The sequence below is a fragment of the Bombus pascuorum genome, chromosome 11, assembly GCF_905332965.1.
Source record: "Bombus pascuorum chromosome 11, iyBomPasc1.1, whole genome shotgun sequence".
Lineage (NCBI taxonomy): Eukaryota > Metazoa > Arthropoda > Insecta > Hymenoptera > Apidae > Bombus > Bombus pascuorum.
The window spans coordinates 7,995,703-8,022,717 of NC_083498.1; the positions used below are offsets into that span (position 1 = coordinate 7,995,703).

At 34.6% G+C, this 27,015-nt stretch overlaps 1 protein-coding gene and 1 long non-coding RNA gene across 4 annotated transcripts in view; one reads left to right on the forward strand and one right to left on the reverse strand.

Moving 5' to 3' along the window:
* Positions 1 to 939: 939 nt before the first annotated feature.
* The window catches only part of LOC132912289 (all trans-polyprenyl-diphosphate synthase PDSS1), a 51,886-nt gene continuing 25,810 nt past the window's right edge, over positions 940 to 27,015 (reverse strand). The window contains exons 2-8 of one of the 2 annotated variants that reach the window (XM_060969650.1): positions 16,556 to 16,708; positions 11,738 to 11,871; positions 9,745 to 9,886; positions 2,330 to 2,419; positions 1,992 to 2,123; positions 1,621 to 1,815; positions 940 to 1,386 (exon numbers count right to left, since the gene is read on the reverse strand). In XM_060969650.1, the coding sequence (XP_060825633.1) occupies positions 1,165 to 1,386; positions 1,621 to 1,815; positions 1,992 to 2,123; positions 2,330 to 2,419; positions 9,745 to 9,886; positions 11,738 to 11,871; positions 16,556 to 16,708 (1,068 nt within the window). In that variant the 3' untranslated portion in view covers positions 940 to 1,164. The remainder of the gene's footprint in view (positions 1,387 to 1,620; positions 1,816 to 1,991; positions 2,124 to 2,329; positions 2,420 to 9,744; positions 9,887 to 11,737; positions 11,872 to 16,555; positions 16,709 to 27,015) is intronic. The other variant, XM_060969651.1, reaches the window with a different exon arrangement.
* LOC132912336 (uncharacterized) lies at positions 1,384 to 5,049 on the forward strand. Of its 2 annotated transcripts, none has more exons than XR_009659174.1 (3): positions 1,384 to 1,567; positions 1,631 to 2,184; positions 2,310 to 2,742. It is a non-coding gene; the product is annotated as an uncharacterized LOC132912336 (long non-coding RNA). The 2 variants fall into 2 exon arrangements; XR_009659175.1 differs by lacking the exon at positions 1,384 to 1,567 and adding an exon at positions 4,994 to 5,049 and having other exon boundaries at positions 2,043 to 2,184; positions 2,310 to 3,188.

Below are 27,015 nucleotides of genomic sequence, written 5' to 3' on the forward strand. Positions count from 1 at the left end.
AAGACCGTATGGTCTTCTTTGGCAGGTATTCTTCGCACACTTTAAACAAGATATTAAATTATGCTATTAATTAGTATTGGTATTCTTGCGATTGTTACTTTCTATACTGATATATATGTAGATTTATTCTTTTACGTAATAATAACATGCATTAAATCACCCGATTACATTTAGAAAAAAGTTAATTTACGCAAAATTTAATATCTATACCAATTTTCTGTTTTAGAGTAATCGCATTGTTATAGTATACCGAATTATAACATTACAATCGACTTAATCTGATGTAATACTGTCGTGGAAAGTTTTTCACATTGCTTGTCACTTATCAAATGAATTTCGTTACACAGTACCACAGTTGCAATAGTTCCAGTAAAACAACAATCTGGCAGATTTACCAATTCTAATACATTACAATTACTCCTATAAATCATTTTATTTACACTTATGATTGGCTAGCGACAATATCGATAAAATCAGGTCATATGTGCACTATAGAGCGAAATAATATCGTTCATCTCTTTACATTCTCTTATACGTTGTATCTCCCGTTTGTAAGATGTACCTGGGCACTTAGTGAGTGATCTCTCGCTTATAATTACATAGTATTCGGTAACGTTTAAACATGATTAGAGTAACATCGCAGGGACATCGCTCGTACTTATTGTTGCATATTGCCTTATAGACATGAGGCACCTCTCATTACGTTACATCTGAAATTTATAAAAATAATATCCTGCTAATCTTTCCATTTCTTTTTTTCTCATAAAATTACCACATCGTTAACAATATCGCAAATATAAACATCTTGAACTTTTATGTTACAAACATACAAGTTTAAATATAGAATTATAAGTACCATTAATAATAATCAAACACATTCGTCATGAGTGCGTTTAACATGAGTGTCGCGATCATCTACGTCTACGCATTTGTTCGATATTCTTTTTTTTTTTCTTTTTTTATCTCTCTACAATCAGTACAACCTGTCGTATCAACGGCACATTATTTCCTTGTTCACTGTAATTGTAATTGTAATTAAATTAATCGGCATTCTTCGTGGCCAACGGCAATTCTCTTGCGACTACCAGTTTGTTTTTTTCAAAACGTTTCATCGTACCCTTTTTACTTTCGTACACAGTTCCTATCATTTTTTTTCTCATATCGCTACTTCATACGATTCAATACTAAATCGCAGACCACTTGCAGACCTTTTTGGTACGGGCTCTCGGCTAAAGACTGTGCAAGTTTCATGGCCTCGATGCAATGTTTCCGCGCCAAAAATTTCGTTTGGTCCAGGCCCTGCGACTTGTGCACCAGCTCGAACGCTTTCTCCACGTCTCCTGGCTCTTGAAATCGGCGCATGATCATCGCGTTCAATTCTGGATACTGTGATAGAAAAACGAAGGAGGAGCGTCAGAAATTAAAAGGACAAATCGTAATCTTAAAAAACAAAAGAATATAGCAACTTATATTATGGTCAATTACGACTTATGAATTATTTATTGAATTACTATCTACAAATTTAAGTTTCCTTCTTTACGAGTCGTATAATACGAAGGAGATTGTAGTAAGTCCCGATCCTAAAACGTATTTATCAATTAATTTATGTAATTTTCTTACCCGTTCACAGGCGAAAAGAACTGGAGCAGTTGCAAGACCTAACTTCAAATCTGCTGCGGTAGGTTTGCCCATTGCTGACAAAGACGACACGAAATCCAAAAGATCGTCGACTAATTGAAACGCTAAACCGATGTTCCTACCGTATTGGAAGGCTAATTCGACCAACTGTTCATCACCATCAGCTAGCATGGTCACCTACGTTCAAAATATATTCATTAATTATATATTATTTGTTAAATTAATCGTATTTATATTCACATTAATTAATTATAAAACGTATTTAACTATCCGTAGATATAATTCTTCGTATTAAAAAGTGCTTCGACCTGTACGAAATGATTAAATATGAAGATTAACATGACAGTACATACCGCTTTCAAGGAATTTGCAACTAAGCTGGCTGTCTTGCGATATGTTTTCGTGAGGTAATGCGCGAATCTCTCGTTTTCCGTCTCCTTAGAGCCAAGCTGCATAAATTCACCCTGCACCAGGTCCGTCACGACCTGGAAAGCACCTGGACTTGTCAATACTTATCATCAGGGTTATATCAGGATCCTAGAGCATGTGAATACTCTTACGTATCCGTACAAATATTAATTAGCAGCTCGTAAAAAATAGATACTTCTTTACTAAAAGTTATTCTATCTATCGCATTAAATATACTATAGTTAAAAATATTCCTATTGTAGATATGGTTTGTGAACTTTACCTGACTGAGCGTGAGGGTGACATCGTTATTTTGCAGTTGAGCTATCATAATTGACGCGACTGCCAGAACATAATCTCCTGTCATGGTCACCTGAAAATTGAACAACAAATCATGGAAACATACATTAAGATATTTTTCCAGCGGATAAAAATATGGAGGAGTTTGTTTAAGATTAAGTAAAATGAAATGATCTAATCTTTCTCGTGGAAAGTAACCCTGGCATTTTAATTGCTAAAATGCGTAGTCGCTCAATAAAGACAATTAACGAAGATAATATACTATGACTTGAAAACAAGATCTTCCTAAATAATATACTTTGATGTATATATATATATATATATTTATTTATTTATTTATAAATATCTAATTATACATTTATAAATATACAAATAAATATACTGTAAATTCCGGAAGATTTTGTAAATAATTTTATCGTTCAGCTTCCATTGTATTATTAGCGATAAATTGTGAGCCTTTCGTAGGTTGTAAAAGCTAAGAAAGATGAAACGGCTATGCACGATTAAAGAACGTGTTTCCTTTCACTGAATATCTTTCGAAATAGAAGCAGACAAGTTAGATCTGGCAAATGTTCGATATTGAAGGATGGCACGTGCATTTGCTCTCGTAATAGTTCCCTCTCCCCTCTTCTTTTTATTTAAATAGCACATCAAAACGGTCCACATTGATCGAGATACGATTGCATATTAATTAACTTATCACAATAAGGATCTTTCCACTTGTCTGGTTTTATACGAACAACTCGATGATCTTACTGGGTAATCGAGGCTCGGCAATGCGAGAGGAGGCCACTTTCTTTTGTTAGTCTTACACATGGACACAGTTTGGGCCTACGATTAAGGTAAAAGCGTACACAGAAAGCGTAAAATGAACGAATATAGTGAAAAACTTTTCAAACACGTCAGAAAGTGATTTTCATTATGATTCTACTGAAAAAAGAAAGAAAGAAGCGTTCGCCTGAACGTTTCTTCATCTACATCACATATCAAGAAGAATATTAAAAAATAGAATATACAAAATATTTATTCAAAGCATAATATATATAAAATTGAATTTTCGTTTATGGCATCATGTATGTTTTTTGCTTATTGTATATTTTTTTATTCAATCTATCCTCAAAAGTTTCTGTATTCTTGATATTTCTCAGACATAAAAAACATACGTTCTCAACTTAGGAATAAATTAATAATCTTCCATTATTCTGGTATGGCTTTAAAATTCAATAAAGGCAGATTTATAAAACGTTTAAATTCCACGCTGACTATAGCTTTAAAATTCTTCAGACTGTGTAGCTTTCTAATATATTTAATACATAATTTCGCATCAGTCACAATGGCAAATAGCTGATAATCGTTCAAAGAGCTACTCAAGGAATGATTATAAGGCAAAGCGTTAACTATCTATTTTTGGAGAGAAATACTTTACGAAAATTGACACAACCTAAAGAGATTTCAATGTCTTTCAAGTACTTCCTATTGACTATTTATCTACAACTTGTTAACTATCGAGTTAGTACTCCAGTCCATTAGATCGAGCTTGGCTCAATCCATAATGCTACTACGTACAGTAACAAGATAAAAATGATCCTTTGACTAGCAAGAAATGGAAGAAATCTTACTATTGTTGTTAATTAGGCGTTAAAGAAGCTGTCGAACGCGGTTGGAATATCAGATACAGAGTGACGCCAGGAAACCAGAGAATAGCGTCTGCCGATGTTAAAAGCTATTGGAAATCAAAGGTTTCAGAGTATTGTAGCTTGGATACGACGGATATTCATTGGCGGTTTTCCTTGCTCACCACCGGGATAACCGCAAGCATGTGCATCGAAATCGAAACGCATGTCGTGGTCGCATCGTCGTCGACGACCTATTGTACCATTCGACGATTTAACGTGTGCTATTCTGGCCCTTATTTGCATTGCAGTGACATTCTAGCCACGTAGAATAGAACAACGGCATGCAAGATATTTTACTTGGTTTCTTCGATTGAAATAGGAAAATACATGGAAAAGATTAACGCGAAGGACGATCATCATAGTTGCCTCTATTTCGAAATTAACACGTTGTCAATCATGCCGTGGTCTTCGAATTTTCTTACGTCTCGATCGAGAAGAAGATGTTTCGTGTTTCAAAGAAAATCATTAGTATACAATTTGACCGAGAGATCAATATCAATAACGATTATATTATCTTGTCAATGTCTTTGTGAAATTTAAAAATCTTCTAATGACAAGGCATAAAATTCTAAATAAGAAAATGACAGAAAAATAATTTACATTTGGAAAGCTACAGTCTGAGGAAGAATCGATTATGTGGTTAGTGCTGTCTTTGTTCAATGATAGAGTTAACGTTAAGAGTTAGCAATGTGGATGAAATATCAATTTCTTGTATAATAGACAGTGATTGAATTATAACGTTGAAATTACATTTTTTTCGAATAAAAAGATAATCAATCTTCAACATAGAGATTCAAGATATTATAGGTATAGGATTTTTCGGAATTTTATAAATTTTAAACATTAAAATATTCATAGGAATTACATAAATGATTATACATGTATTTTACATGTTTTTTGATTCCTAATATGCCCTATTAAATTAGGATGAATAATATGAATCAAAGTGCTCAAATTTTGTTCCTTTTCAGTTCCGTCTCTTCACCTTGAACTTTCGCAAGCAAAAAAAAAAAAAAAAAAAAGAAAATGGGAGAGGAACTCGTTGATTATGCGGGAACGAAATATTCTAGGAGCCTATCAGTGTGAATGTACGATGTCGTATATCAAATATTCAATACGTGTCATGTCATTTCGGCGAAGCCCTAACTTTAAATAGAATTGGACGGTGAAGGCCGCGTGAAATGTCGACAGATGTTATTTTAACAATAAAACTCACGGTAATTAAAATCTTTATGTTCTCTGTAAAAAGAAGGAAGTAATTGTACATCTTACAAGTTTCGAATTTTGGAAAAAAATTCTCTCAAGAATATTCGACCTATGTATGTTTACAGTCTCCAAATAAAATTCGTTAAATAGTTACGAAAACTAGACAATACATTTTATAATCCCTTTGTCGTTATTTCATAAATCTTTTATAAACAAAGGAAGTTTTGTAAAAAGGGAGTTTTAAGAGAATAGAACGAACGCAACTATATTTTAGAAAACAATTATCTCGTTCGCTGGAGCTCGTCCACTTTGGCTACTATCTCTATCAAATTTTTTAAAAACCTAGTTTTCTATACGGAAACGTACCCTTACTCCTTCCTAAACAAACCATTTCAACATTTCCGCATTTCCAAGTATAATTTATCAATTCTACATTCACACTGGAACCATCTTCGCCATCATCTATTCCAATGCTTTCACTACAAGTTATTTCTCTCGCTTTTGACAAGAACTTAAAAAGAACAACCTCTTCTTTGTGTAATTTTTATCTCAAAAATAATCTAACTCATCTTTACTATCTAAAGAAAAAAAAAAAGAAAAAAGAAAACGCGCTACTAGAGATCAACTGAAACCTAATGGATCTTAGTACTAACTCCATCGTAACTAATTCCAGGAAACGTTTCGACTCGTTGTCTCGCCTGACAATGGTTCGAGACGAACGCGTCGTAATTTCGAGTTTCACATCCGGCATCTTTGTCGCTTGTTTTTCACGCATGTCACCCAACAAAACGGCCGTGAGCTTTCCTTTCGAAAACACCGTGTTCTCGCCACTTTATCGACGTAGCGACGATTATTGCGAAAGGCTGAGAGTTTCGTAAAGCGAACGTGAATCAGCGCGGTGTGTACCAGGGCTCAGCCCCAGCTAACGAAAAGTCTGATACGTTCCTTCGGGAAATAACTTTCGATCAATGATACGGATCGAAACTATCGGCCGTCCATTATCGCTGTCAAGAAATCGAATTATAACAGAGCTGGTTTGCCTGAAAATAGCGAAATGATCGTGCCACGTAAAGCTTTCATTAACGTCATCGAACAGTTATCGTAAAAATATATACGTAGAATGCAGAGATATATGTGTACGTAGAAATGAAGGGGTATATGTAAGTAGAGTTTTTTTCCGGAAGAAAGGAATGCTTCTTTTAATAGAGTTAACGAACTGTATATTGTAGCGCGGGGATTCGAGTTTAATTGCCGGGAATTGGCAATTCAGAAAGCCAGGCGCTCCGATTATCATTTGGAATATGACGAGTAGAAAATTGGTCGGCGAACCGCGTGCTTCTGATTTTCTGGGATTTTTGGAAGAAATGTTTAGAATGACGATGATAAAAATATGTGTCTGTAGGTGTCAAGTAATTTTTTACCATTTGAGTGACAAAATACAAAGACCACAGTAAACATTCCTTTTAACTTGTATAATAACTCTTCCTTATCTTTGTATAATATTTACACTTTTCTTAGAAATTGGCAAATTTATATATGCAGTGACGTATAGAATATACATAATATCCAAAATTAAGTGTACAAGATTTCTTCTAGTTACGACAGATGATACTTCTATGTAAGTTTTGTTTCTCCATTTTCCGTAGTATTCGTAAAAATATGAATTTTCACGAATCACGAAGAGAAACAAATGGCAATTGGTCGTAGAAATCGATACATATCGGAGAAAAAATGTCACGAATGGTAACAGTTACAGAATATAGAACTTGAGGTTACTTTGTTCACGGCCTCGTTATCTGCGTGTAATCTAGCGATAACTATTATACGTATATACATACGCAACAGCTCCTTCAATTAGTGTCCCGTTAATACACCGGTGTTACGCAATTTGTTAGCCCAATACTCCTTCCAGTGTTCTGTGGGCGACTTTCGTAGCCATCTCGACGGCTTTCCATTTCTTTGCAACTCGTTAATTCGTTCGTCAAGGCCGTCACACTTTTCAAACTTCCTAACAAATCGCGTTATACCTAGCACATGTGTTTACAAGGCGGTGAACTCGTTTCCATCGATCGCGTACGATCGATCATTTCTCCAGCTGCGAAACGAAATTTAATGTTGGAATTTTCAAACATGTTCAAAAGTTAACGCCGTTATAATCGCGATGATACGACTTTGCGATTTTTGTTCCGAATTTTATAGTTAGCTTTTGTAATTAGCTTAAATAATAATAATATTTTATGATACTTGTGAGTTTCATTATCTTATTTTGTATTTTATTTACTTATCTCATTACGCGATTAATACATGGAGAAATAATGTTACGCACTATGAGACATAAAAGTAGCTAATTAATAGTTCAATTAATTTCGATCGTAAGAACCTTGGAAATTAACAAATATTTCCTAGGGTTTGAGATTTAAAGGAGAAAATTTGCTATTCGCTATAAATAATAAAAGTAATTTCCATGATTTATTAATAGCCCGTTTGATTTCTTTTGTGAGAATCATGGACAATAAAAAATATTTCTTACAATGAGAAATCTAGAAGAAATTTCTTGAGAATGTAAAACAAAAAGAAGATTGATCCTATCGTCGAAGTGCGAATACAGGTGAACGCAACATCTTCATTCTTCTTATGTGTGCCGTGTAGTTGGTTTAGGCATTGCCCAATTGGATTGGTGTAACAGTTCGTAGATTATTACGGTAATATTACAACTCTTCTTTTGGCAATGACAAATCGTTTGTATATTGCGTCTTAACGATCACATTGATCATTTCTCTAGAACGTGGATTTTCAACCTGTGGATTGTAACCTTTAAAGGTAATTTAAGTTGAAAATAGATATTTAGTGTAAGTTAAATCATTTTTGCAATGGTTAAGATAGAAGTATTCGAGTTTTAAAATACACACACAAAAAAAAAAATAAAATAAAGATCTCTAAAATAAATATTAGTTGGACCCATGAACTTTATAAATCATCCTGGTCAACCTTTTTTACCTGGTCGAGCTATCGCAACAGTTGACTAATTAACGATCGTAATTTATATCATTAATATAGAATTATGCCATATTGTTGGATAATTAAGGTGTTCCTGCAGCAAACGTCGCAGATTGCACAAGCAGTTTTTGAAATTTACAGTGTTCGACTAAATAAGAATTCTTGACCAACTTCCCAACGATCTGCAACCTTTCTCACGTTCACATGCGGACATAGATATTTTGTAACAAGGCATAATTATGTACGATATTACAGCCACAGGTAAGATCGGAGCGCTTGGAAATTTTAAAACATTGAGTTTCGCTGAAGCTATGAAACTATGCATGCGCCGATTTCGTAAAATCTCATGGTTTAACGGCGATAGTTACCCTTTTGTAGTGCATTATGTGTCCCTTTTAATCCATCAATTTCTATAAAAATATTTCGAGGACACGTCTTCTATTTATCTTACGAAAAGATCGCGATAAGAACCCTGTGTGATAAAAAACTTGATAAAAAAAAAAGAAATAAATCTAAATAGCGATTTGTTTCACCCACTAAATAACTATAATACGCGCTTTACTTTGCACATTTCATATATCTCTTTGCATTATATTCCGCATTATATCGCAGTGTATTCCGCATAATTTCGCATCTTCAAATATTCCATCAATACCTGAACATCCGCGGTCTAACAATAAGAACTTTTCGTAAAAGTCGTAATAAGAATTCCTCGCTACAAATGTTCTTTACGCAATTGTGAAACAAAAAGCGTTTAGGTAGATTCTTGGCCCTAATACCAGATAGCTACCGGGAAACCTAATCGAGAAGGTGATCAACTTTCAAATTAATTTCATTCTACTCTTTCTAATGCATCATTAATCGCGCAACCAATTTTCTCCGCGCGTCGATAGGAAGCGACTGAACGTCAACTCGTCTTTTTGAAATCTCGTCACAGGATCATACGTAAGCCGAAAGAAGATGGCCCGTTTCCGCTTCCAGGCCAGGAAAGCGTGCACGGTCAGCGCAGTACAGTCATGAATCGCATTAGCCTCCTTCCCCTCTCTCTCTTTCTCTCTCCTACGTTATTTCAGAGAGAGTTTCAGTTTCCATCGATCAACGCGAGTCACCCGATAGACGAGAAGATATCGAAATTCACGCTGCGTCGTACGAAATGTCCACGTGTCCAAGATGTTCAAACGGTCCGATAGAAATCGACAGGTCGATACGTTTCGTTAAAAAAAGGAAGAACTAGGAAACACGAGAAAGATAGAAACAGAACCATTACCTGAGAAGTCATCGTTCACTTTTTTAAGTATGAAATCATTATAATGATTCGTCTTTATAATATTTATTTTTATACTAGTATTTCGTATTTCAAGGCACACTAATCTTGAGTGAATGCTTAGTCATTGATTATATTATAGAAAAAAAGGGGGGGGGGTGAATCTTGAACGAGTCTTCGAACCATAGATCTTACCCACTTATATCTACTTAACTTGGACTTTGGTTGAACGTGGAAGTGGGTTGTTTCACTTACCTTCTTTTGACTCCAGACGACGTTGATAGAAGGTTTGCCACGGCGGAAGTCTGGCTGGTCGATTACGTCGTCGTGGATCAAGGAAGCGTTGTGGATCATCTCGGAGATCATCGCCACTTGTCGCTGCGAGTCCAAGAGACCACTGAAACCAATCGAGCATCCTTGATTTAATCCTTTGTTGCTTCGATGTTTGATCTACGCGTCGAGTTTCTATTAGTCACGATTAATAAAAAGCAATTTTTCTCATAGAATTTCAAGAAGAACTGGATCCTGAAAGAATTAAGTATACAAGTAGATCTTATTAATTGTATCGCCCGGAAGCCACATTCGACTCTATCAATGAAAAAGAAAAGAATAGAGACACACGATGAATGTTACAAATATTCTTTAACGTTCGTTTTAGAATTTACCATTATTTGTGTCACCAGCTTACGAATACCAAATAAATTTATAGAAATAAGTAATTTTTCATTTTTCCAAAAAGCTGAACGCCGATCGTTTGTTTACGTAAATAGAAAAGTTAAGAAATGTATAAAAGCGTATTTGATCAGTCTGGATTTTTACAGAGGCCCGATTGTAAGATCAACGATAACTTTAACGATAGAAAATTATAAATACGTGTAGGTATTCATAACGCGAAATTTTTACACATGGCTACCGGATAAAATGTATTATAGTGAATGAACTCGTCAGAACGTTGAACGATCGAGCAAAGATCAAGGAGTCGATCGTATAAGTCGTTGACAAGTAATTGTATAGATCTTTTCGTGAGACGTGGGTTTATCTTTGGCACATCTTGAACCGCGAAGTCACGCTCGCCACTATTTACGATTCCTCAAGCATATGTGATAGCGTACGTTACACTAGTTCTCATTCACGGGACATCTCATTCATATTCATTGTAGCCAGTTCACCACACAACGACAAGTAATTACTTTCAAAGCGATTTATGAATTAGAAAGAGAGGAGACTAGCCAGTCGCATTCTTTCGATGCTTTCTAAACGTTCGGCGAAGTTACTTTTTCTTGCGACCATCGGTAAATGAAAAAGCACGCCTCTATTAACATATATTTACATGGCATAATAATAAAACATGTACATCGACTATTATATTTGCCGTTTTCTACGTTTCTTTTTCTTTTTTCATTTTGCACTGTTCAATTTCACGACTCCGACAGTAAAAATGAAATTTATAAGTCGCGTTGCGTTCTTTCTCTCGAAAGTACAACTCAGGTGTCACGAGATTTCAATGGCACGAATCTTCCCTCGCTGTTAGCTTTAAGAATGAATACGTCTCCAAAAATATTAGAATAATATCAAAATAAAATATAAAATAAAATTAATTACAACAGTATTCTCTATGAAATAATTATTTAAAAACAACGATCCTCTCTGAAATAATATTCGTGTACAACACAGTCAAGTTTAAATAAAAATTGTCGACTTATGTACATGGGTACTTCAGCCATTCGAATGTCCCTGACAAGCATGTACGTATTAATAATTTAAAATGTACACTGATAGGCATTCTTCTCGCAAAGGTTTCTACAACATCGTACTTTGTAAGCTATGTAACAGATTTGTTTTAGCCAGAGATTTCTGGCAGGCGTTTGTATAATGCGTTACTAATATCGAGCCATAATCTTTATTTAATCCTGCGAAGGTCGTGGTTATTCTTACAGATAGATACATAGGAAATCTTCTTATAAATATTTTCTAACAAGCATATATTCGAAATAACGAAACGTCAATGACTCATGAAACTATAATTACCGATTGTGCAACAAAAAAGAAAAATTGCTCATTCATTGAGCCAACCTTTACCCTGTCTTACATCTCTGAAGGCAAATCCTCTCGATGAGATGAATTGAACAGTACGCATTCGTTGGAATATAATTCGTTTAGGCGTAATTTGGTTGATTGAGAAAATTCACATGATTATCGACGACGAACTTGTAAGAATCCGCACAGAGGCGTGCCTCTCACAACTCACTTTCTTTCCTTGTGGTAATTGATAGCCCGTGCCATGAGAATTGCTACCATCGGCCGCAACGCCTTTCCCTTACCGTCGAAGTAGTACGTCGCTATGGTCTGCAGCTCCTTTAGCGTCGTGTTCCTGATGAGTACCTGCAACAATAGCAAACGTAACCTTGACTTCGAACGGTGAAAAGGAATTCACCCGTGAATGTTAAAGGAGCCGCGACACGCTTCTGTTCGTTTCTTGTTAAAATTATCCATCTGTTTGCTCCGCTAAATCGTCGCTTTACTCACTTTACTTCATTTAGTTTAGATGTTAATCCCGTCGTGATTAATCCGTTTCAAAATCGCTTTTACAACGATCGTTCGATTGTTATCATTTTTCTGCCATCCTTGAAATCTATTGGGACATAAAATTCTATCGTAAATGGAACTACAATTTAAAAAAATGATTCTTAACTTAAATTTTGTCACATTTGTAAGTAGCTGGCCTTATGATAAGCCCTGTAATATTATACTATGTGATATGCACGCGTGCGAGTGGAATATTCATAAGATCTAAAACCTTGAACTATGTTACTGTTGGTTATTTAACACCGTTTTTAAATAATTGATGATATATAGATCGTGTTATCATAATCGTTAGAGATTAATTCAAATTTCAAAATAATTTATATTATTTTTTATTCAATTACATTTATGTCAATTACATAACGACGTGTGTAACAATTTATCGTATATGTATCGAGGTTGAATGAGAAGGCAAATGAGAAATCTATATATGTAGATCAATCTCATTTTGCAGCCAGTAGGCAAAATTTTTTTTAAATTAATGAAATACATACATATATATAATGAGGCGAATATAAAAAGAAACGAAAAAGTTGAAAAAAATAGAAGAGAATATAAAGAAAAACAAAAGGATGGAAAGGAGCTTAAGATTCGTGAAAGCTTAAAAATACAAGAGACTTTGCATACAGTAACATTTCTAATCCTAATTTAAATATCGCATCTCTAACAACAAACGCGTAGCACCGATGCCTTTTCTAACTAAAGCATTTTACCTTTATCCTAATTATCATCAATATCGCGTTACAATATCGCCAGTCAATGACCCAGTCTCTGCGTCAAATGATAGTTCAGTTACTCCCGCGAAGGAGAACGTGGTATTAGAACGTCTGTTCGAAATACCGTTCCAGCTGACAAGCTCGTACAAATCGGTCCTCGTTCGACGTTACACATTTATTTCGATTCAATACAGGCGTTACATATCTTATTCCAGAGCGATTTATCAGCGACTGGTTGGGCCACGCATAGACAATCGATGCCCATAACACGATGATGATGAAGCATACGTGACGAAACGAATCAAAGGCGACGGACTTTGTTGCAAGCACCCGATAGAAGGAAGAGGCCGAGCAGGCTAAAAAGGCGAGGACCGATTCGCTTTGAATTCCAACCTCGATACACGGCTGAAAGTTCGTCCTGGAATTTGGCCAAAGTCGAAAGGAACGCTCGTTACCAGAGCTCGTTTCGCAAGCTTACGTCAGAGACACTTTCCGCGTGATCGTTTCGCACACGTGAGCGGAAGTTCACCATGTAAGGACCAATGCACTTCGAGCTTTATCCTCCGAACTTTCGAAATTTTTTTTATGGCCAGCGAATTGCGAGATTTTTAGCATTCATGGGAGACTTGGAGATGCCGAAAGTCAGAAAACGCACGTAATATGCAAAACTGTGGAAAATGTCGAAAGTAGGATCATCGGTGATTTTGAACGAAGAATTATTACCTATTTGCCAAGATTATATAGTTTCTTGATCATAGTAGTATTCGATCTTAAATAATAAATTCAAATTTCAAGAAAATCGGCAGAATCAGGATAATTTGAAGAATATTCATAGAACTTACAAAGTTTTCACGTTCTCACACGAAAAAGTTATGCGAATTTATGTTAAGCTTAATATAGATTCGTATGAAACGTATAATAAACTTCTACGTTGAATTTAGTTTCTAACGAACAGTATGGAAATATCCTGCGTTAATTAACTCACGAAGACCTTATTATGCTGATTGATTTCGTGAATATTTTGCAGAATGTTTCAACGTACGGATAAAACTGATGGTAAATTTCCTTGGAACGAAATATTCGATCCGTCGCGTTTGAAATTTGTGTCTCTGTCTATTAACCTGAAGAAAGTAGAGCGAAACGAAAAGTCGCATTCTTCTGACGCATTAGAGCCGACGAATCCACGTTCTACTCTTAAGAAGCGGAAGACAGAGGTACTCACGCGCCTCCTCCTGCCTCCTTTTACAATTTCTCTTAGAGAAAAAAAAGCAACGTTCTGGAACTTGCCAACTTCATACTTCTCACATGCTAAGCTACAATAATTTTAATCCTTGTGTCTTTTTGCTTTATTTCAGAGACACGTTCGATACTCTTTTTCGCTAAAAAAAAAAAAAAAAAAAAAAAAAAAAAAAAAAAAAAATAGTTTCCGTAAAAGCTAAGATAAATGTTCGTTCTTGTAACTTTGTCACGAAAACATAAACTTACAGAATAACAAATTCTCTCTGCGATATTCGTTCAACTTTATGCCTTCTCTTAATCAATCAATTTCTTACAATTAATGTAACAATATAAGAGAATAAAAATTATATAACGAAAATTAACAATATACGATCATTCACAAAAGTCTTCGTACGTACTATAAGAAGTTCTGTACTAAATTCATTCAATGGAACAGGCAGATTGTGAGCAAATTAACCGCGAAAAACCTGGTACGAAGATGACACGACAGCGATGGCACGTAATTGCGTGGCGAGTCAGTATTATCACGTTCCATTGTCGCGGCGAGAAAAAGTGCTTTCTAAACGTGCTTGCACGTGCATACGCAAATACAATTGTTGTAGAATCTAAACAGTCAACTATAAGTAAAAGTTCTACTCTCGGCCATATATGCAGACCGTGAAGTCGCGGGCAGCTTTCGCTAGGCGTTCCAAGACACAAGCCGACTATTCATGAAAACACCGTTCTTTGCTATAAATATTTATAATTGCGTGTTGCTAAACGATTCTGCATAGATAATTCACATAAGCGGTATTTCCAACAATTCAATTATTTCGATGATTTGTTACCGAGAATATTTTCAGGAAATATTCATCTTCAAATTGAAAAAGATCTTTTGTGCCGCCTATAGAAGTATACAAAACTCTATACTAATCCGCCAAACCAGTTAATAGCTAGCTAATTATTTGCTAATTAACGGCACTAAATAAGCCAACCGTGCCGAATTAAACCTGTAAATACTATTTAAATACGCGTAATTGTAGTTATTAATACCTTATCAGGGGATGCGACGAAAAATAATAAATAAAAAGAGAAATGAAATTAATCTTCAAATTATCGTATATACGTAGATATTAAATTAATTAAGACATCGAGATATTGACATTAATCATCTACAATCCAATTTTTTGGGAGATGAAAAATTACGATTGACACGTCAATGGAAAATTCAACGATTAATGATTATTGTGGATAGACTGTTTGATAAACGAAATAGCAATACGATAGGATTAATTAAATATAATTAAATTTAAATAAATTCTTTAATTAAAATATAATCCTTCGTTAATCCTTATGTTTGTGAATACAATACTTGTAGAAAAAAAGCAACGATTGACAAGAATCGATCATCGTTATTGTTACGAACTCTCCAGTTATAAATAATTGTAGAAATCAACGAACTCCTATCGCACGAATGATTCAATTTCCTGAACTGCTTGCTTGCATATTCTCGACGAAGGAATTTTACCATATCTTATAACAATAAGGAAAGTCCGATGACAACGATGACGTAAATCGATGGATCCATATACTCTCCCTTGTACGGGCGATTACGCGTGATACTTGGCGTTCTTTTCTTCCGGATTTGAACCACCTTCTTCCTGTTGAAATGCCGTGACGGAAGTACTTGGCGATTCGAGGCGAATCGATACGGTTTGTACCGAAAATGGTAGCAGGAAATCGATTTCAATGAGTTGTTGGACTTGGCTCGAGGAAACGCGATATGTGAGAGTGGATAAGACTACGGATTCTTGCGAAGTCGAGAGAAATTTATCGTGATTTCGTTGCGCGGCCTAAACTATTCGGAGAGTCGAGTTGATTTCGTTCAAGGTATCCGCGGCACCTTTTGAAATTTTTTACGCTCGAGCCATCTTCAATAAGGATTTTAATAATGAATGTTTCGAAACCTTCGCGAAACGTGGATCGTAGACGAAAATGTACGAATCAGTGGCAAATTAATGGCTAGGAACGATATTTACTACGTTAACACATGTTATAAATCTTATACACTTACCGTTACACATACTATTACATTGTTATACATTTGTACAACGAAAATTGTTTAGAACTGTATTATATCTAACCTTTATCATTTTGAGAATTTTGTAATATAAATAAAAAAAGCTAGCTACTTAGCAACAGTGATTAATTACTGACGGCTGCGCGATCAGTATTAAAATTTCCCTGATTCTTTCATAGCTGTTTCTCAAACATATAACTTTTCTTGCCAATTTCTGTTGTAATTCCTCGCAAAAAACTATATAATAGTTCTATCTAAGGAATTCGACTTCCATGTTTTTCCGGTTAACTAAACTGGTCTGCTTGCAGAGAGACGCGCGTTCTTCTATAGAAAGTGAATACGTGAAACGCGTAATATCTCGATAAAACATAAAAGGAAAGAAGAAACAGTCTTTAATTAGTATGACGATGTTATTGCGCAGATCATGAAGGATTATTGTATTTTGGGTGAATCATACATATTAACTGACCTCTCGTATATTGTCGTAGACATCCTTAAGGTCATCTTCGAGAAGTCGGTAAGGGTCGACTTGATAATCGTGCAAGGATCCAGGCAGTTGTGTCTGCATGGAACTCATCATCCTTGCGACGTTCGTCCTGCAGTCCCGCGTGCTCGTTCTACTCTGCATGGAAAAAGAAGAATTCATTAATAATGGAAGGGAAGATCTCACACGCGATAGAAAGCCTGAACGTGATTTGAAAGACCTGACTTGAAATTGGGATAAGTTCCTTGATGTCTTAGTGGCTATAAAGGATTCGGATGACACAGTATGAGTATTTATTAAAATGTATTGAATACAATTGTAAAATGAAATATTTTATAAGTATGTTAATATTAGGAAAGTATAATATCGTATTTTTATGGAAATTGCGAAAGAAATTTCTCTATTGCAATTGAAATCGATAATTTCAGTGAAATTCGTTTATAAAAATTCGAAATTCCAAATGAAGAATTATTTACGCTTCAACAATTTTACATTATCATTCTTTAACTAAGTAATATCATTAAAACTAAAATGCATCACAATTATTGTAATGTGGATACACGTTCCACGAGATAGAAGAATTGTAAAACATAAAGGAACAAATTTTGTCGGTATACAACGTTATCTTAATTCCTAATAAAAATAAAAAAAGAAGAAGAAATTAAAAAATAATATCAGTAATTTTCCTTTCCTAATGCTTTCGTAATAATTTCCTATTTATATCGACAAATATTAATAAGATAAATGTTTATCGTATAATTACAGTACACAGTACGCAAAAAGCAAACAAAGTTTATGCTATTTGAACGATCATATAATTATATTTCCAGTAGCTAACAGTAATCGAAACGTGTAATCGTATTAATAAAGTGGTTCTTGTATCACGCATGAGGATAATATACTACATAAACAAACCACATGAACTATAACGATTCAGTATAGAATTACGTATGCTCGTAACTATCAAACGTTGACATGGCAAATCGTTGGGAATAAAACGGTTGTGCCGGTGCAGCTAGTGGAACGTTCCTTTTATGAATGTGTTGAACACATCGCGTGATAGTAATAACGATAGTAGTAATAGGTAGCGGCGCGTCATTAGTCTGATCATATATCGTCAATTACTACTTGTTGTGCCTTGCCGCACGTATTATTGATTTTACTACTTGGAGGACGGTGTAACAGGATATTCGCCTACTTTCCTTAATGAGCTACACGAAATCTATCATTTTTTTAAACTTTAGACACGAGATCGACGATGAAACATTATTTTACCGCAATTGATGATCTAATCTTTTCTCTCCAATAACAAATCGCGTGTTTGATGAACAAATTAAGTCGTACGTGTCAAAGTTTAATTGTCTTACTGTTCCAGATTTTCAAAAAATTCTAAAAAAATATATACATATATCACGTGCAAAAATTGATATCAGAAATTTTTCCAAGGAAATTTTAGCTCCAAAATTAGTCACATTTAATATAATGAAAGCAACTGAAAAGAGAGAAGGAAGTTATTGGTGTTCATAGAGGATATATTTTCGTTCGTAAAAGCGTAGAGTATGAAATTTGTAGATTATAAAGCTAAAGATACAGAATTTTTTCTGCAATTAATACGTGCATATCTCTTCTAGGGTCATTATTTTCTTCAAACTAGGTTGCTTTTAATTCGGCCAATTATTTTACTCATTTATCTTCTCAAGCTCAAACTACGAGATCTCTCGTATGCAAAATATCTATGTAACATACAACAGACATATTGTACAATCATTTTCATTATTGTGGTAATTCTTTGTTATCATAAAAGAATTTAATCGTTCTTACCACTAAAGCAAGAATGAATCAGCAAGAGACCTGCATTCCTATATTCTTTCCGGTCTTTCTACTCTGGTAACCCTTGAAATTCACCTAGTTCTCGACGATTTCTCGCCGACGAGACAACGCGGAATACGTAATACGGCGTTTCAGAAAGTTGTAACGCTTATTTACAAGATCCGTCATTCCTGTGACTGTTTACGTTTCGTGGGCACGTAATGGCCGTAATGGGCTACCGCGGCGACGACGCGACGTCTCTCCTTCCCAGTTCTCGCCACTTTAGCGACGATGTGCCAGGACGACATTCTTTCGCTCGACGTACATTGATGCCTACTTTCGTCATCGAAACTCGATTCTGATTTCCAACGATTTCTTAGCATTCACCGAGCATTGATCTACCGTGAACGGCGACCACAAAGGAGACAGGCTTAGTCACAGGCACAGGTACTGTTAGTCGAGGAGATACAGCGATCTTCACGAAGTTGGCAAGAAGATGAGGCCTCAGGTAAATTATGATCCAAGCAGTGGAATAATGAGTAGAAGTCGTTATTGAAAAATTAAATAAAGATTGAACAAATTCAATGGTATAATCTATGTGCTATGCAAGCGAAATAAAAAAGAGTGTATTAAAATAACAGGTACTTCAAAAATTCTTACAATTTAGGAAAAATATGATTTATCGTCATGCTACGGATACGCGCTCAAACAAGCAGCTTCTACAAACAAGAAAGCTCTGCAGCCAGTTTGTTCGTTTTAGCGTGTCTTATTGTTCTACAAACTCCTCAAACTTCGTAGAATTGTAGGATCTAGGTGGGAGAAGATATAACGACGAAAAGAAAGTCAATAGTAGAGTTCGACAATGTAAATTCAGCTATAACAAGTTCCAAATGATTGCATCAACGCAATATTGACTTTTACAAAATTATTGACTTGGGTTAAAGTTCACACTCGGAGTTGAAACTCGGAACGACAATTTCAGTTATGTACCTCTATAGAGGAACGTATGAGGTATTCAGAAGTCAGATTGATCACCTTCATAAATAAATTAAACGGTACAGTAATAAATTAATCACCTTGCGTGTGTGTAAACTAAAAGAACTTATGGAAATAACTCATTTGTTCCTTAAATATTGAATATTAATTCTGTGACCTATTGAGTGGGATTGAGAAATCTACAAAGTTGAAGATGATCAAAATGTCAATAAAATTTGTCAGATAAAATTTAGACAACAGCCTAAATAATATAAATCCTATTATTTTATTTTTCAAACTCAGTATTGTTATTAGCTCTGATTAGGTTGTTCGATATCGTCATCTGCCTACAGATATATATGACTTAATGCTTTAATTTATGTCCATTACTTCGTCACATCTCTTTCATCAACAGTACACACGTACAATGTTTCTCGATGGCCTGCAGCCTGTGAGATCAGAGGATTAGGCATGTCAGGATGCAAGTAAATGGCAGTAACGTTGTTTCACAAGTTCGCATCTTTGCCGGTGGATTAATCGAGGTCACGACAAGCAAATAACACTTGCGTCCGTTAGGGACGCGCTAGACGCGATGCCTGTGCAACTGCATTGTGGTTAAAGGTTCACCATTCCACTTTTAAATTAAGCTAAAGATTTGCGGCGATATATGTACATATATAGACTTCTAATTTTTTTTAACTTATCTTTTCTTCCTTCTGCTACGATGTTTTTTTTTAATCTGTTAATCGAATCATCTTTTAACAAAGGAATTTTTATAATCATGAAATTAAAGGTTAACGAAAACGAAGTTACTTGGTAAATGTTCTTTATAATTTATCCGTTTATCAAAGTGTTTCTAATACGTCAAGACAAGGGAATAAAAAAAGCAAGGCCGTTTCTCGCTTCACTCTTCACAAGTATAATGAAGCAAGTTATGTTCATATTACTAATTTCATCTTCTCTTAAATTCTCACAGAAACGTTCAGTCAGTCGATAAGAAGCGTAGTTATTTAGATGAAATTTTTCTTGCAATTAGTACTAGCAATTATTTAACACGAAATTCCATTATGTAAAGTAAATAATGTAAATAATAAAAAAGATCAGTGAATTGTATGCACTCCAGTTAGATGAACTACGTGTATTCATTCGTTGACAATTTAGGATAACTAGAGTTCAACAGTAAGTTCCTGTTCACAAGCCAACAAGACAGGTGTCTATCCAGACGCAGAAAAACATCTTCTACGTGTTTGAAATACATCTGCCAATGTCCCACAAACATCTTAGAGACGTCCTCCAAACTTACCGTGTCATAAACCAGGACATCTTATTATCAGAAGACATTCAGTTTTACTACTGTGCAGCAATGTTTCGAGATATTTGAAGATATTTAGCTATCTCGTACTATTAGAAAAAGTAACGATTAATCTTCTAACCGGGTCATTCTCGAAGCATAATTATCTCCTTTCTATAATTACAGCACTAATAACAAAGACAAATCGATTTCCTCTGTACTTTAGATTTTAGTTCTTGCGAATCTATGAATATAATATAGTTTATATTTAATAGAAACGAAACCATCGTTATATTCGATAAATTAACAATTCGAGTAGTGAATCAGCTCATCATCCGTGCTTGGTGATAATTGTATCGCAAATATAATTACTTAATAAGCAAATCTTTGTTTTCTCATCCTCTTTACCGGACGTTCAAATTAAATTTCAGAATGTTTACATTTAAAATAGACGTGGGATATACGTCTGTAAGGTTATCGTCATATCCTCTAAACATGGAAAATCCGAGGAATATTGATTTTATATAATATTGCGAAATCCTTGTTGCAGCGTGGAATATTCAACAGCTGAAAGCAATAAGACATTCTGAGAGAGCGTCGTTAGGTCATTCGTTACTGATACATTACGTACACTTTAGAATACGGTCACTCATAAAAATGAAGTTAAAACAGTGCGTGGTAGTTACAACGCTATAGTTCGTGTATCTTTGAAACTTGCTTTGTTCGAAGATGACAGACGACGTTAATTTCACGGTTGTAAACGTGCTACAGGTGAATCTAATATGAAGCAGCCAGTATGTTTATTGGAGGATATGCAACATTGAGCAATGACCGTGTTCGATGTGTGTCCATGCGTGTCATGTGATTTCCATGGCACGATATCCGCTTATTACATTCTTCGATAACTAGTTTCGTGGCAGAAGGCAAGTTCACTACCCCACTTTTACCTCTTCTATGCGCTGCTTGGTTACTCAAGGCCAACCTACAAGAAACTAACGCATCAAACAAAACCATGAAAACGCAAAGTTGCGGCGTGCACCAGATTCCAGTTTTCCTGTTACATACTATTTTTGCGTCATCAGCGGTACGTGCTTCTTGCTTATTTTATTGCCAATCAACGGGATTTTAGCCGCTCACGGAGTGCAAAGGCTAATGAATTAACGTTTAGAGTGGAGCATGCATAATGTGATGTTCATTCACGTGCTTCGATTATTTTAACCCTGCTGCTATTCCAATGCTTCTTCTTCTTTCTACCGTTGTTTCTATTTCACGCTCTTTAGACCGATTACTTCATTGTCAGTGAGGAAACAACATATGCAATGCGGCCAAAAGGAAGTTTGAGAAATAAAATGGAAAAAAATAATTTTACAAAGCTGAATTATAGTTAATGAGAGAGACGAATGTATAATTGTACGTGCTATAATGGACGAGTGTTTATCACAGACGAAACGTTTACATCTTGTAAATTTTACTTGATATTCGCAGGCACAAGTATCAACTTAATGTTCCACTTAATGCAATGAATTATGTAAATAATCGTGAACGACATCATATGCAATGATTTCAGTAAACATATTATGAGAATCTGGATCGTATCAACGGCAAGCAAATGACTACGACCATGAAAATCAAGGCGGAGGTGTTTGAAACTTCATAGAGTATACGTGATATGCATAGTATACCTCACGAAGTATACGTAATATCAATGAGATAGAAACATTCATTCTGAAATTCCATGAAAAATATTTTAAGATTCAGTTTGTCTCTACGCTCGTTCAGTTACGAAATTTTAGTCACACAGCAAACAAAGTGTATTTTACACTCGTGTATACGAGTATCAATTTTACGTTCTACTTAATGCAATGAATTACTCGAATAATTGTCAACGGCATTATACAGAATGATTTCAGTAAAGAAATTATGAGAATTTGGACTATCGACAGCAAAACAACGATTACGGTTCCTTTGTTTTATCTCGTTGCTAAAATTGAACAAATTCTAATTTACTTTCTCCATTAGATAATAAATAGGAGTCTATCGCTATAATCTTATCACTATAAACGTGTATAACGCACGTTTCACCTTCTGACTTCAGTCTATTACACATACAGATATATTAATTATAATAGCTGGCGGACAGATGTACAAATCAATCTACTTTCACCAATTTGTATCCAATTCCTTTAAATAATCCTGAAAATTATTCATGAGGACGAGAAAGATACGATGTAGGATCCGATACGAAATTACAGTTAGTAGAAATTTTGGCATCTGAGACCATCGTCCAATGGTTCGTCTGAAAGTTGAATAAATAGGATATGAACTGTAAAAATGTGAAGTAGTGAAAGTATGTGAGCCTTCCTCGATTTATTAAAAAATTTTGTCCATTACTAGTCCATAAAATTTAATGAAATTTCGTAGTCGAAAAATCATTGATTTTCATAAATCATTTCGTCCGTACCACTAGTTGTATTTACTAAAAATACATTTATGAATATTAAATGACAAATACGAGATCAGAAAATATTTTGAAATGGTTGAGAAAGATTAACATTAAGACGCTGAAGTTTCCTAAGCAATTTTGCGCATTCCTTTTCTCTTATATTAAATTATACACAATTACTAAGATACTAACTCATTATCATATTATCCATGTATTAAGTCAAAATTCTATTTTAAAAGTTTCTTTTTTTTGTAACGATAAATATATCTGAACCGTCCTCGACATATTATAATAAATCATAAATTACATGTGCGTAATGTAGTTCATAAAGATGTAAGAGGTACTATAAGAAACAATAATACTCTTTTACATAAAGGCAAAAAGAAATTGCGCGGATGACGTAATACGTATCACATAAAGATACATTATAAGAAATATCTCCCATGAAGAAGCGCAACAAAGATGCAAGGACGCTAAAATACTATAATTGTCAAATTATTAACTGGTCGCTGTTTGTCTAAGATATTTTCGAAAGAAGAACCGTGCTCCCTAAACATCACGCGCCCGATGACTAACGCACATATGTAAATCATTAAGTCGATGTTAATAAACCGCATTCTCCATTAGTCAAAACTTTCTTAATTCTGTCAATAAAATTCTCGCCGTTGCCGAACGACAGACTTTCATATACATTAGCGTTATTTTAATCCCATATGCTATCAAATAATTCCGGATGAACCTAACAACTTAACACGATGTTCTTTCACGTATCTTCTCTGACATTCCTGAATAAAATTCTGCGTGTCATCCAATACATACGAGAATCTCTAAGTAGCCTGATCTTTGATATACGCGACCTTCTCGCGCGAAACCTCTTAAAAATCTTACCGGTCAAATTTATTCGTTAAAACGATCGTTCACTGAATTGCTAATCCCTTAACCAGTGAAAGCGTTCGTCAAATATTTTTCGAATTTCGCACAGTGTCTTTCAAACAAGCGAAAACATAAAGACGCTTCGCAGCCAATATTGATTTGTGCCAAAAATGAACATGTTTGTGAAACAAATACCAAACGTTCTTTGATCCTGTTCCTTATCTTGTTACGAGGATCGACGATAATCACGTAACATCGCTAAACGTGTAATGCGTGAAGTAAATTTAGTTAACAGCCGATTTTATTTACAAACTAATTCTTTTGCCCCGTTTCACGTACGTATGAATTATAATTTTTATCATCATCGTTGCGGTTCTGCGAACGATACTTTACTTCATTTTCTGCTCGTTAATCACCGTTCTACGATTAACATACGATTCGTTTTTTCTTTTTTCTCCAACCATTACTAGTTTCCTTGCCCCACAAACACGCGTGTGTTGCAATCGAAGATGACGACTAAGAGTATAATTAAATAATAACTCGTGCAAAAAGGTAGAAAGGTGGTTAACCCTGAAATACCATCGTATATAGAGTACCGTGAAATTCGCATTTCTTTTTGTAGTTCACAGGAGATTGCACGTTATCGTTACATTGTTCCAAGACCTCTTGCATGCTAATTTACCAACTAATAAACGAGTCACGAGTTCTGCGTTATAGACTTCTTTTTCACAATTTTATGACTCTATGTTAAACAGGAAAATTAGTAGAGCGCGGATTTTTATGTATTTATAGAAGACGAAAAATTGCGAAAATATGGAAAATGCAGAGATACAAAAAAACGTTGAATGTTATGGTACTTATCGTAATATTCAATGAATGAAATAAGTTCCCACTTAGGTTTAATTTCTTTAATTAGATTTATAAAAATCCGCAGTCTAGTAATTAGATAAGATCGTAATTTGTAAAAAAGCTTCGATGTGGAAAGACCAAGATCTTGCAGTAGACAGGCTTATACGTACGCTAGTAAAATTGTATTCTTTAAATAGAAAAGAACTTTTCTTTAAATTGAAATTATCTTTAGCATTAATAATTCAGCGAGTAGTGTGACGACTCTGGATATTTTCCAATATATAGGAAAATATTAGAAGATAAAATTCTAACAAGTTAATAAATCTGTATTCTGAAATACAACTTACCGCTGCACAAAAAGCCAAATATTTAGTACTTTTAAAATGTTTATTCAGGTTTGAGATACTTTTAAAAACTGGGTTCATTTCTCGGAATTATTCAACAAGTGCAGTATCAGAGAATCCAAAACCAATCCATTTGCCTTTTGACCGGCTAATTTATTCGATGTAAAAGTCAAGGATCAGCCACGTGTTCAGGATTTCGAGAACAGAGGTAGCCGCCTTGGATACACGTGATTTGAATGGAATTGCTAAGATTTCTATCTGATGCCTTAGTTCAGTAGCCTGTAGATTTTCTTAATTTGCAAGAAGTTTGACCAATAAATCGACCGACTATGTTAATCTTGGTCATTATGTCGTTATAATTACAAGTCGCAATATCGTCGAAGAAACTTCTTGGAATTATTTGCTGTTCCATTACTTTGTCTTTAGCGTTTCAATCGTCAACCGTAAATGTACCCAAAGTATTTGAGCATTATTGTTAGTAAAAAAGGTAGACCCTTTTCGATTTTCGCTTTTCAAGAATTTTCAAGAAGATTCTAATAAGTTGAAAATCGCAGGCACAGTATACCCCACGCAATTGTGAAGATGCAACTTATACTAAGCGCGCTTATACTTTTTACATTGTCTAAAGTTATAGTTAAAATATCCTCTGAATTAATCCAACGATTTAATCTTTTGTTCTCAGCAACCCGAGGAAGGTTGAACAAAAACGAAAGAAAAAGAAAGAGAAATAGCCTCGAGACTGAAGCCAATTATGCTGTTGCAATTTAAGAATAATATCGAATTTTAATCGTGTTAACTTTATACTGGACGGGGCTATTTAACTGTTCGTTAATATTCATTGCTGTTTCGGGGAATGAACGAGACGTTAATTACAATTAGTGACACTGCAAGAAAGGTAGATGAAAATCGCGGTGGAGACGCGTGAAACTTCGTAGCTGAGATATACGTGATATCAATTAGGCAGAAGCATCCGTTCTGAAGTTTCATGAAGATTATTTTACTATTCACTTTATTCCTAGCTGATTCAATTACGAAATTTTAGTCACACAGCAAACAAAGTGTACGGCTACTGGCTCAGGCGAATTTCTAATGCGATGAGTAGTATAATTAATTAGTTGTATCATGAGACTGGAATAATTTTCTTTGTTTATTCCTTTCTGTACTAACTTCTGTATTGAAAGTAACAGGAATCTTCTTCTGATTGATAATTAGCCTTTGTTCGTGATCAAATTTTGTAGAAAGGCTTAGAATGACGTTTTAATAATTATTGAAGTATTTATTGTAATTTTTAATAAGTTTTAGTGTTACTATGGTATTTATTGAAGGTAAGGTAAGGTTAATAAAAATAATAAAATAAAGATAGTTAATTGGTTCTATCATATTATTACACTTATTTAATCGTTATTTTATATTTTTTTCGATCTGTGACTTTCATTGTAGTATTAATTTTCTTTTTTATTCGTAAAACATAAAATATATGTAATATCTACAAATATAACTTGTGGTGATATCAACACTTAAAAAAATGACCTAGAAGTAGTAACAAATCAGTTTTTAAGCGCTTTTTCTAAAAACGAGTAAGAAATTCTTACGATGATGATCTGAAGAAATGCGTATGAAGAATGGCGTAAGACCGCATGCTTCGTGCAAGTGCTTCTGTCGCAAGACACCTCTTAACTCGCATCGTTATTCAAAGGAAACTACAAAAACTTAAAAAAAAGTATGTCGCTCTACATTCTTGAAAAAAACAAAGTCGGTGAAACTTCATTTTTGTAAAATATTTAGCTTAAAGCGAATACGAAGCCATTCTGTTTCGTTAAATGAAAATTCAGAAATTAGAAAGTTAAGAATTAAAAGAATA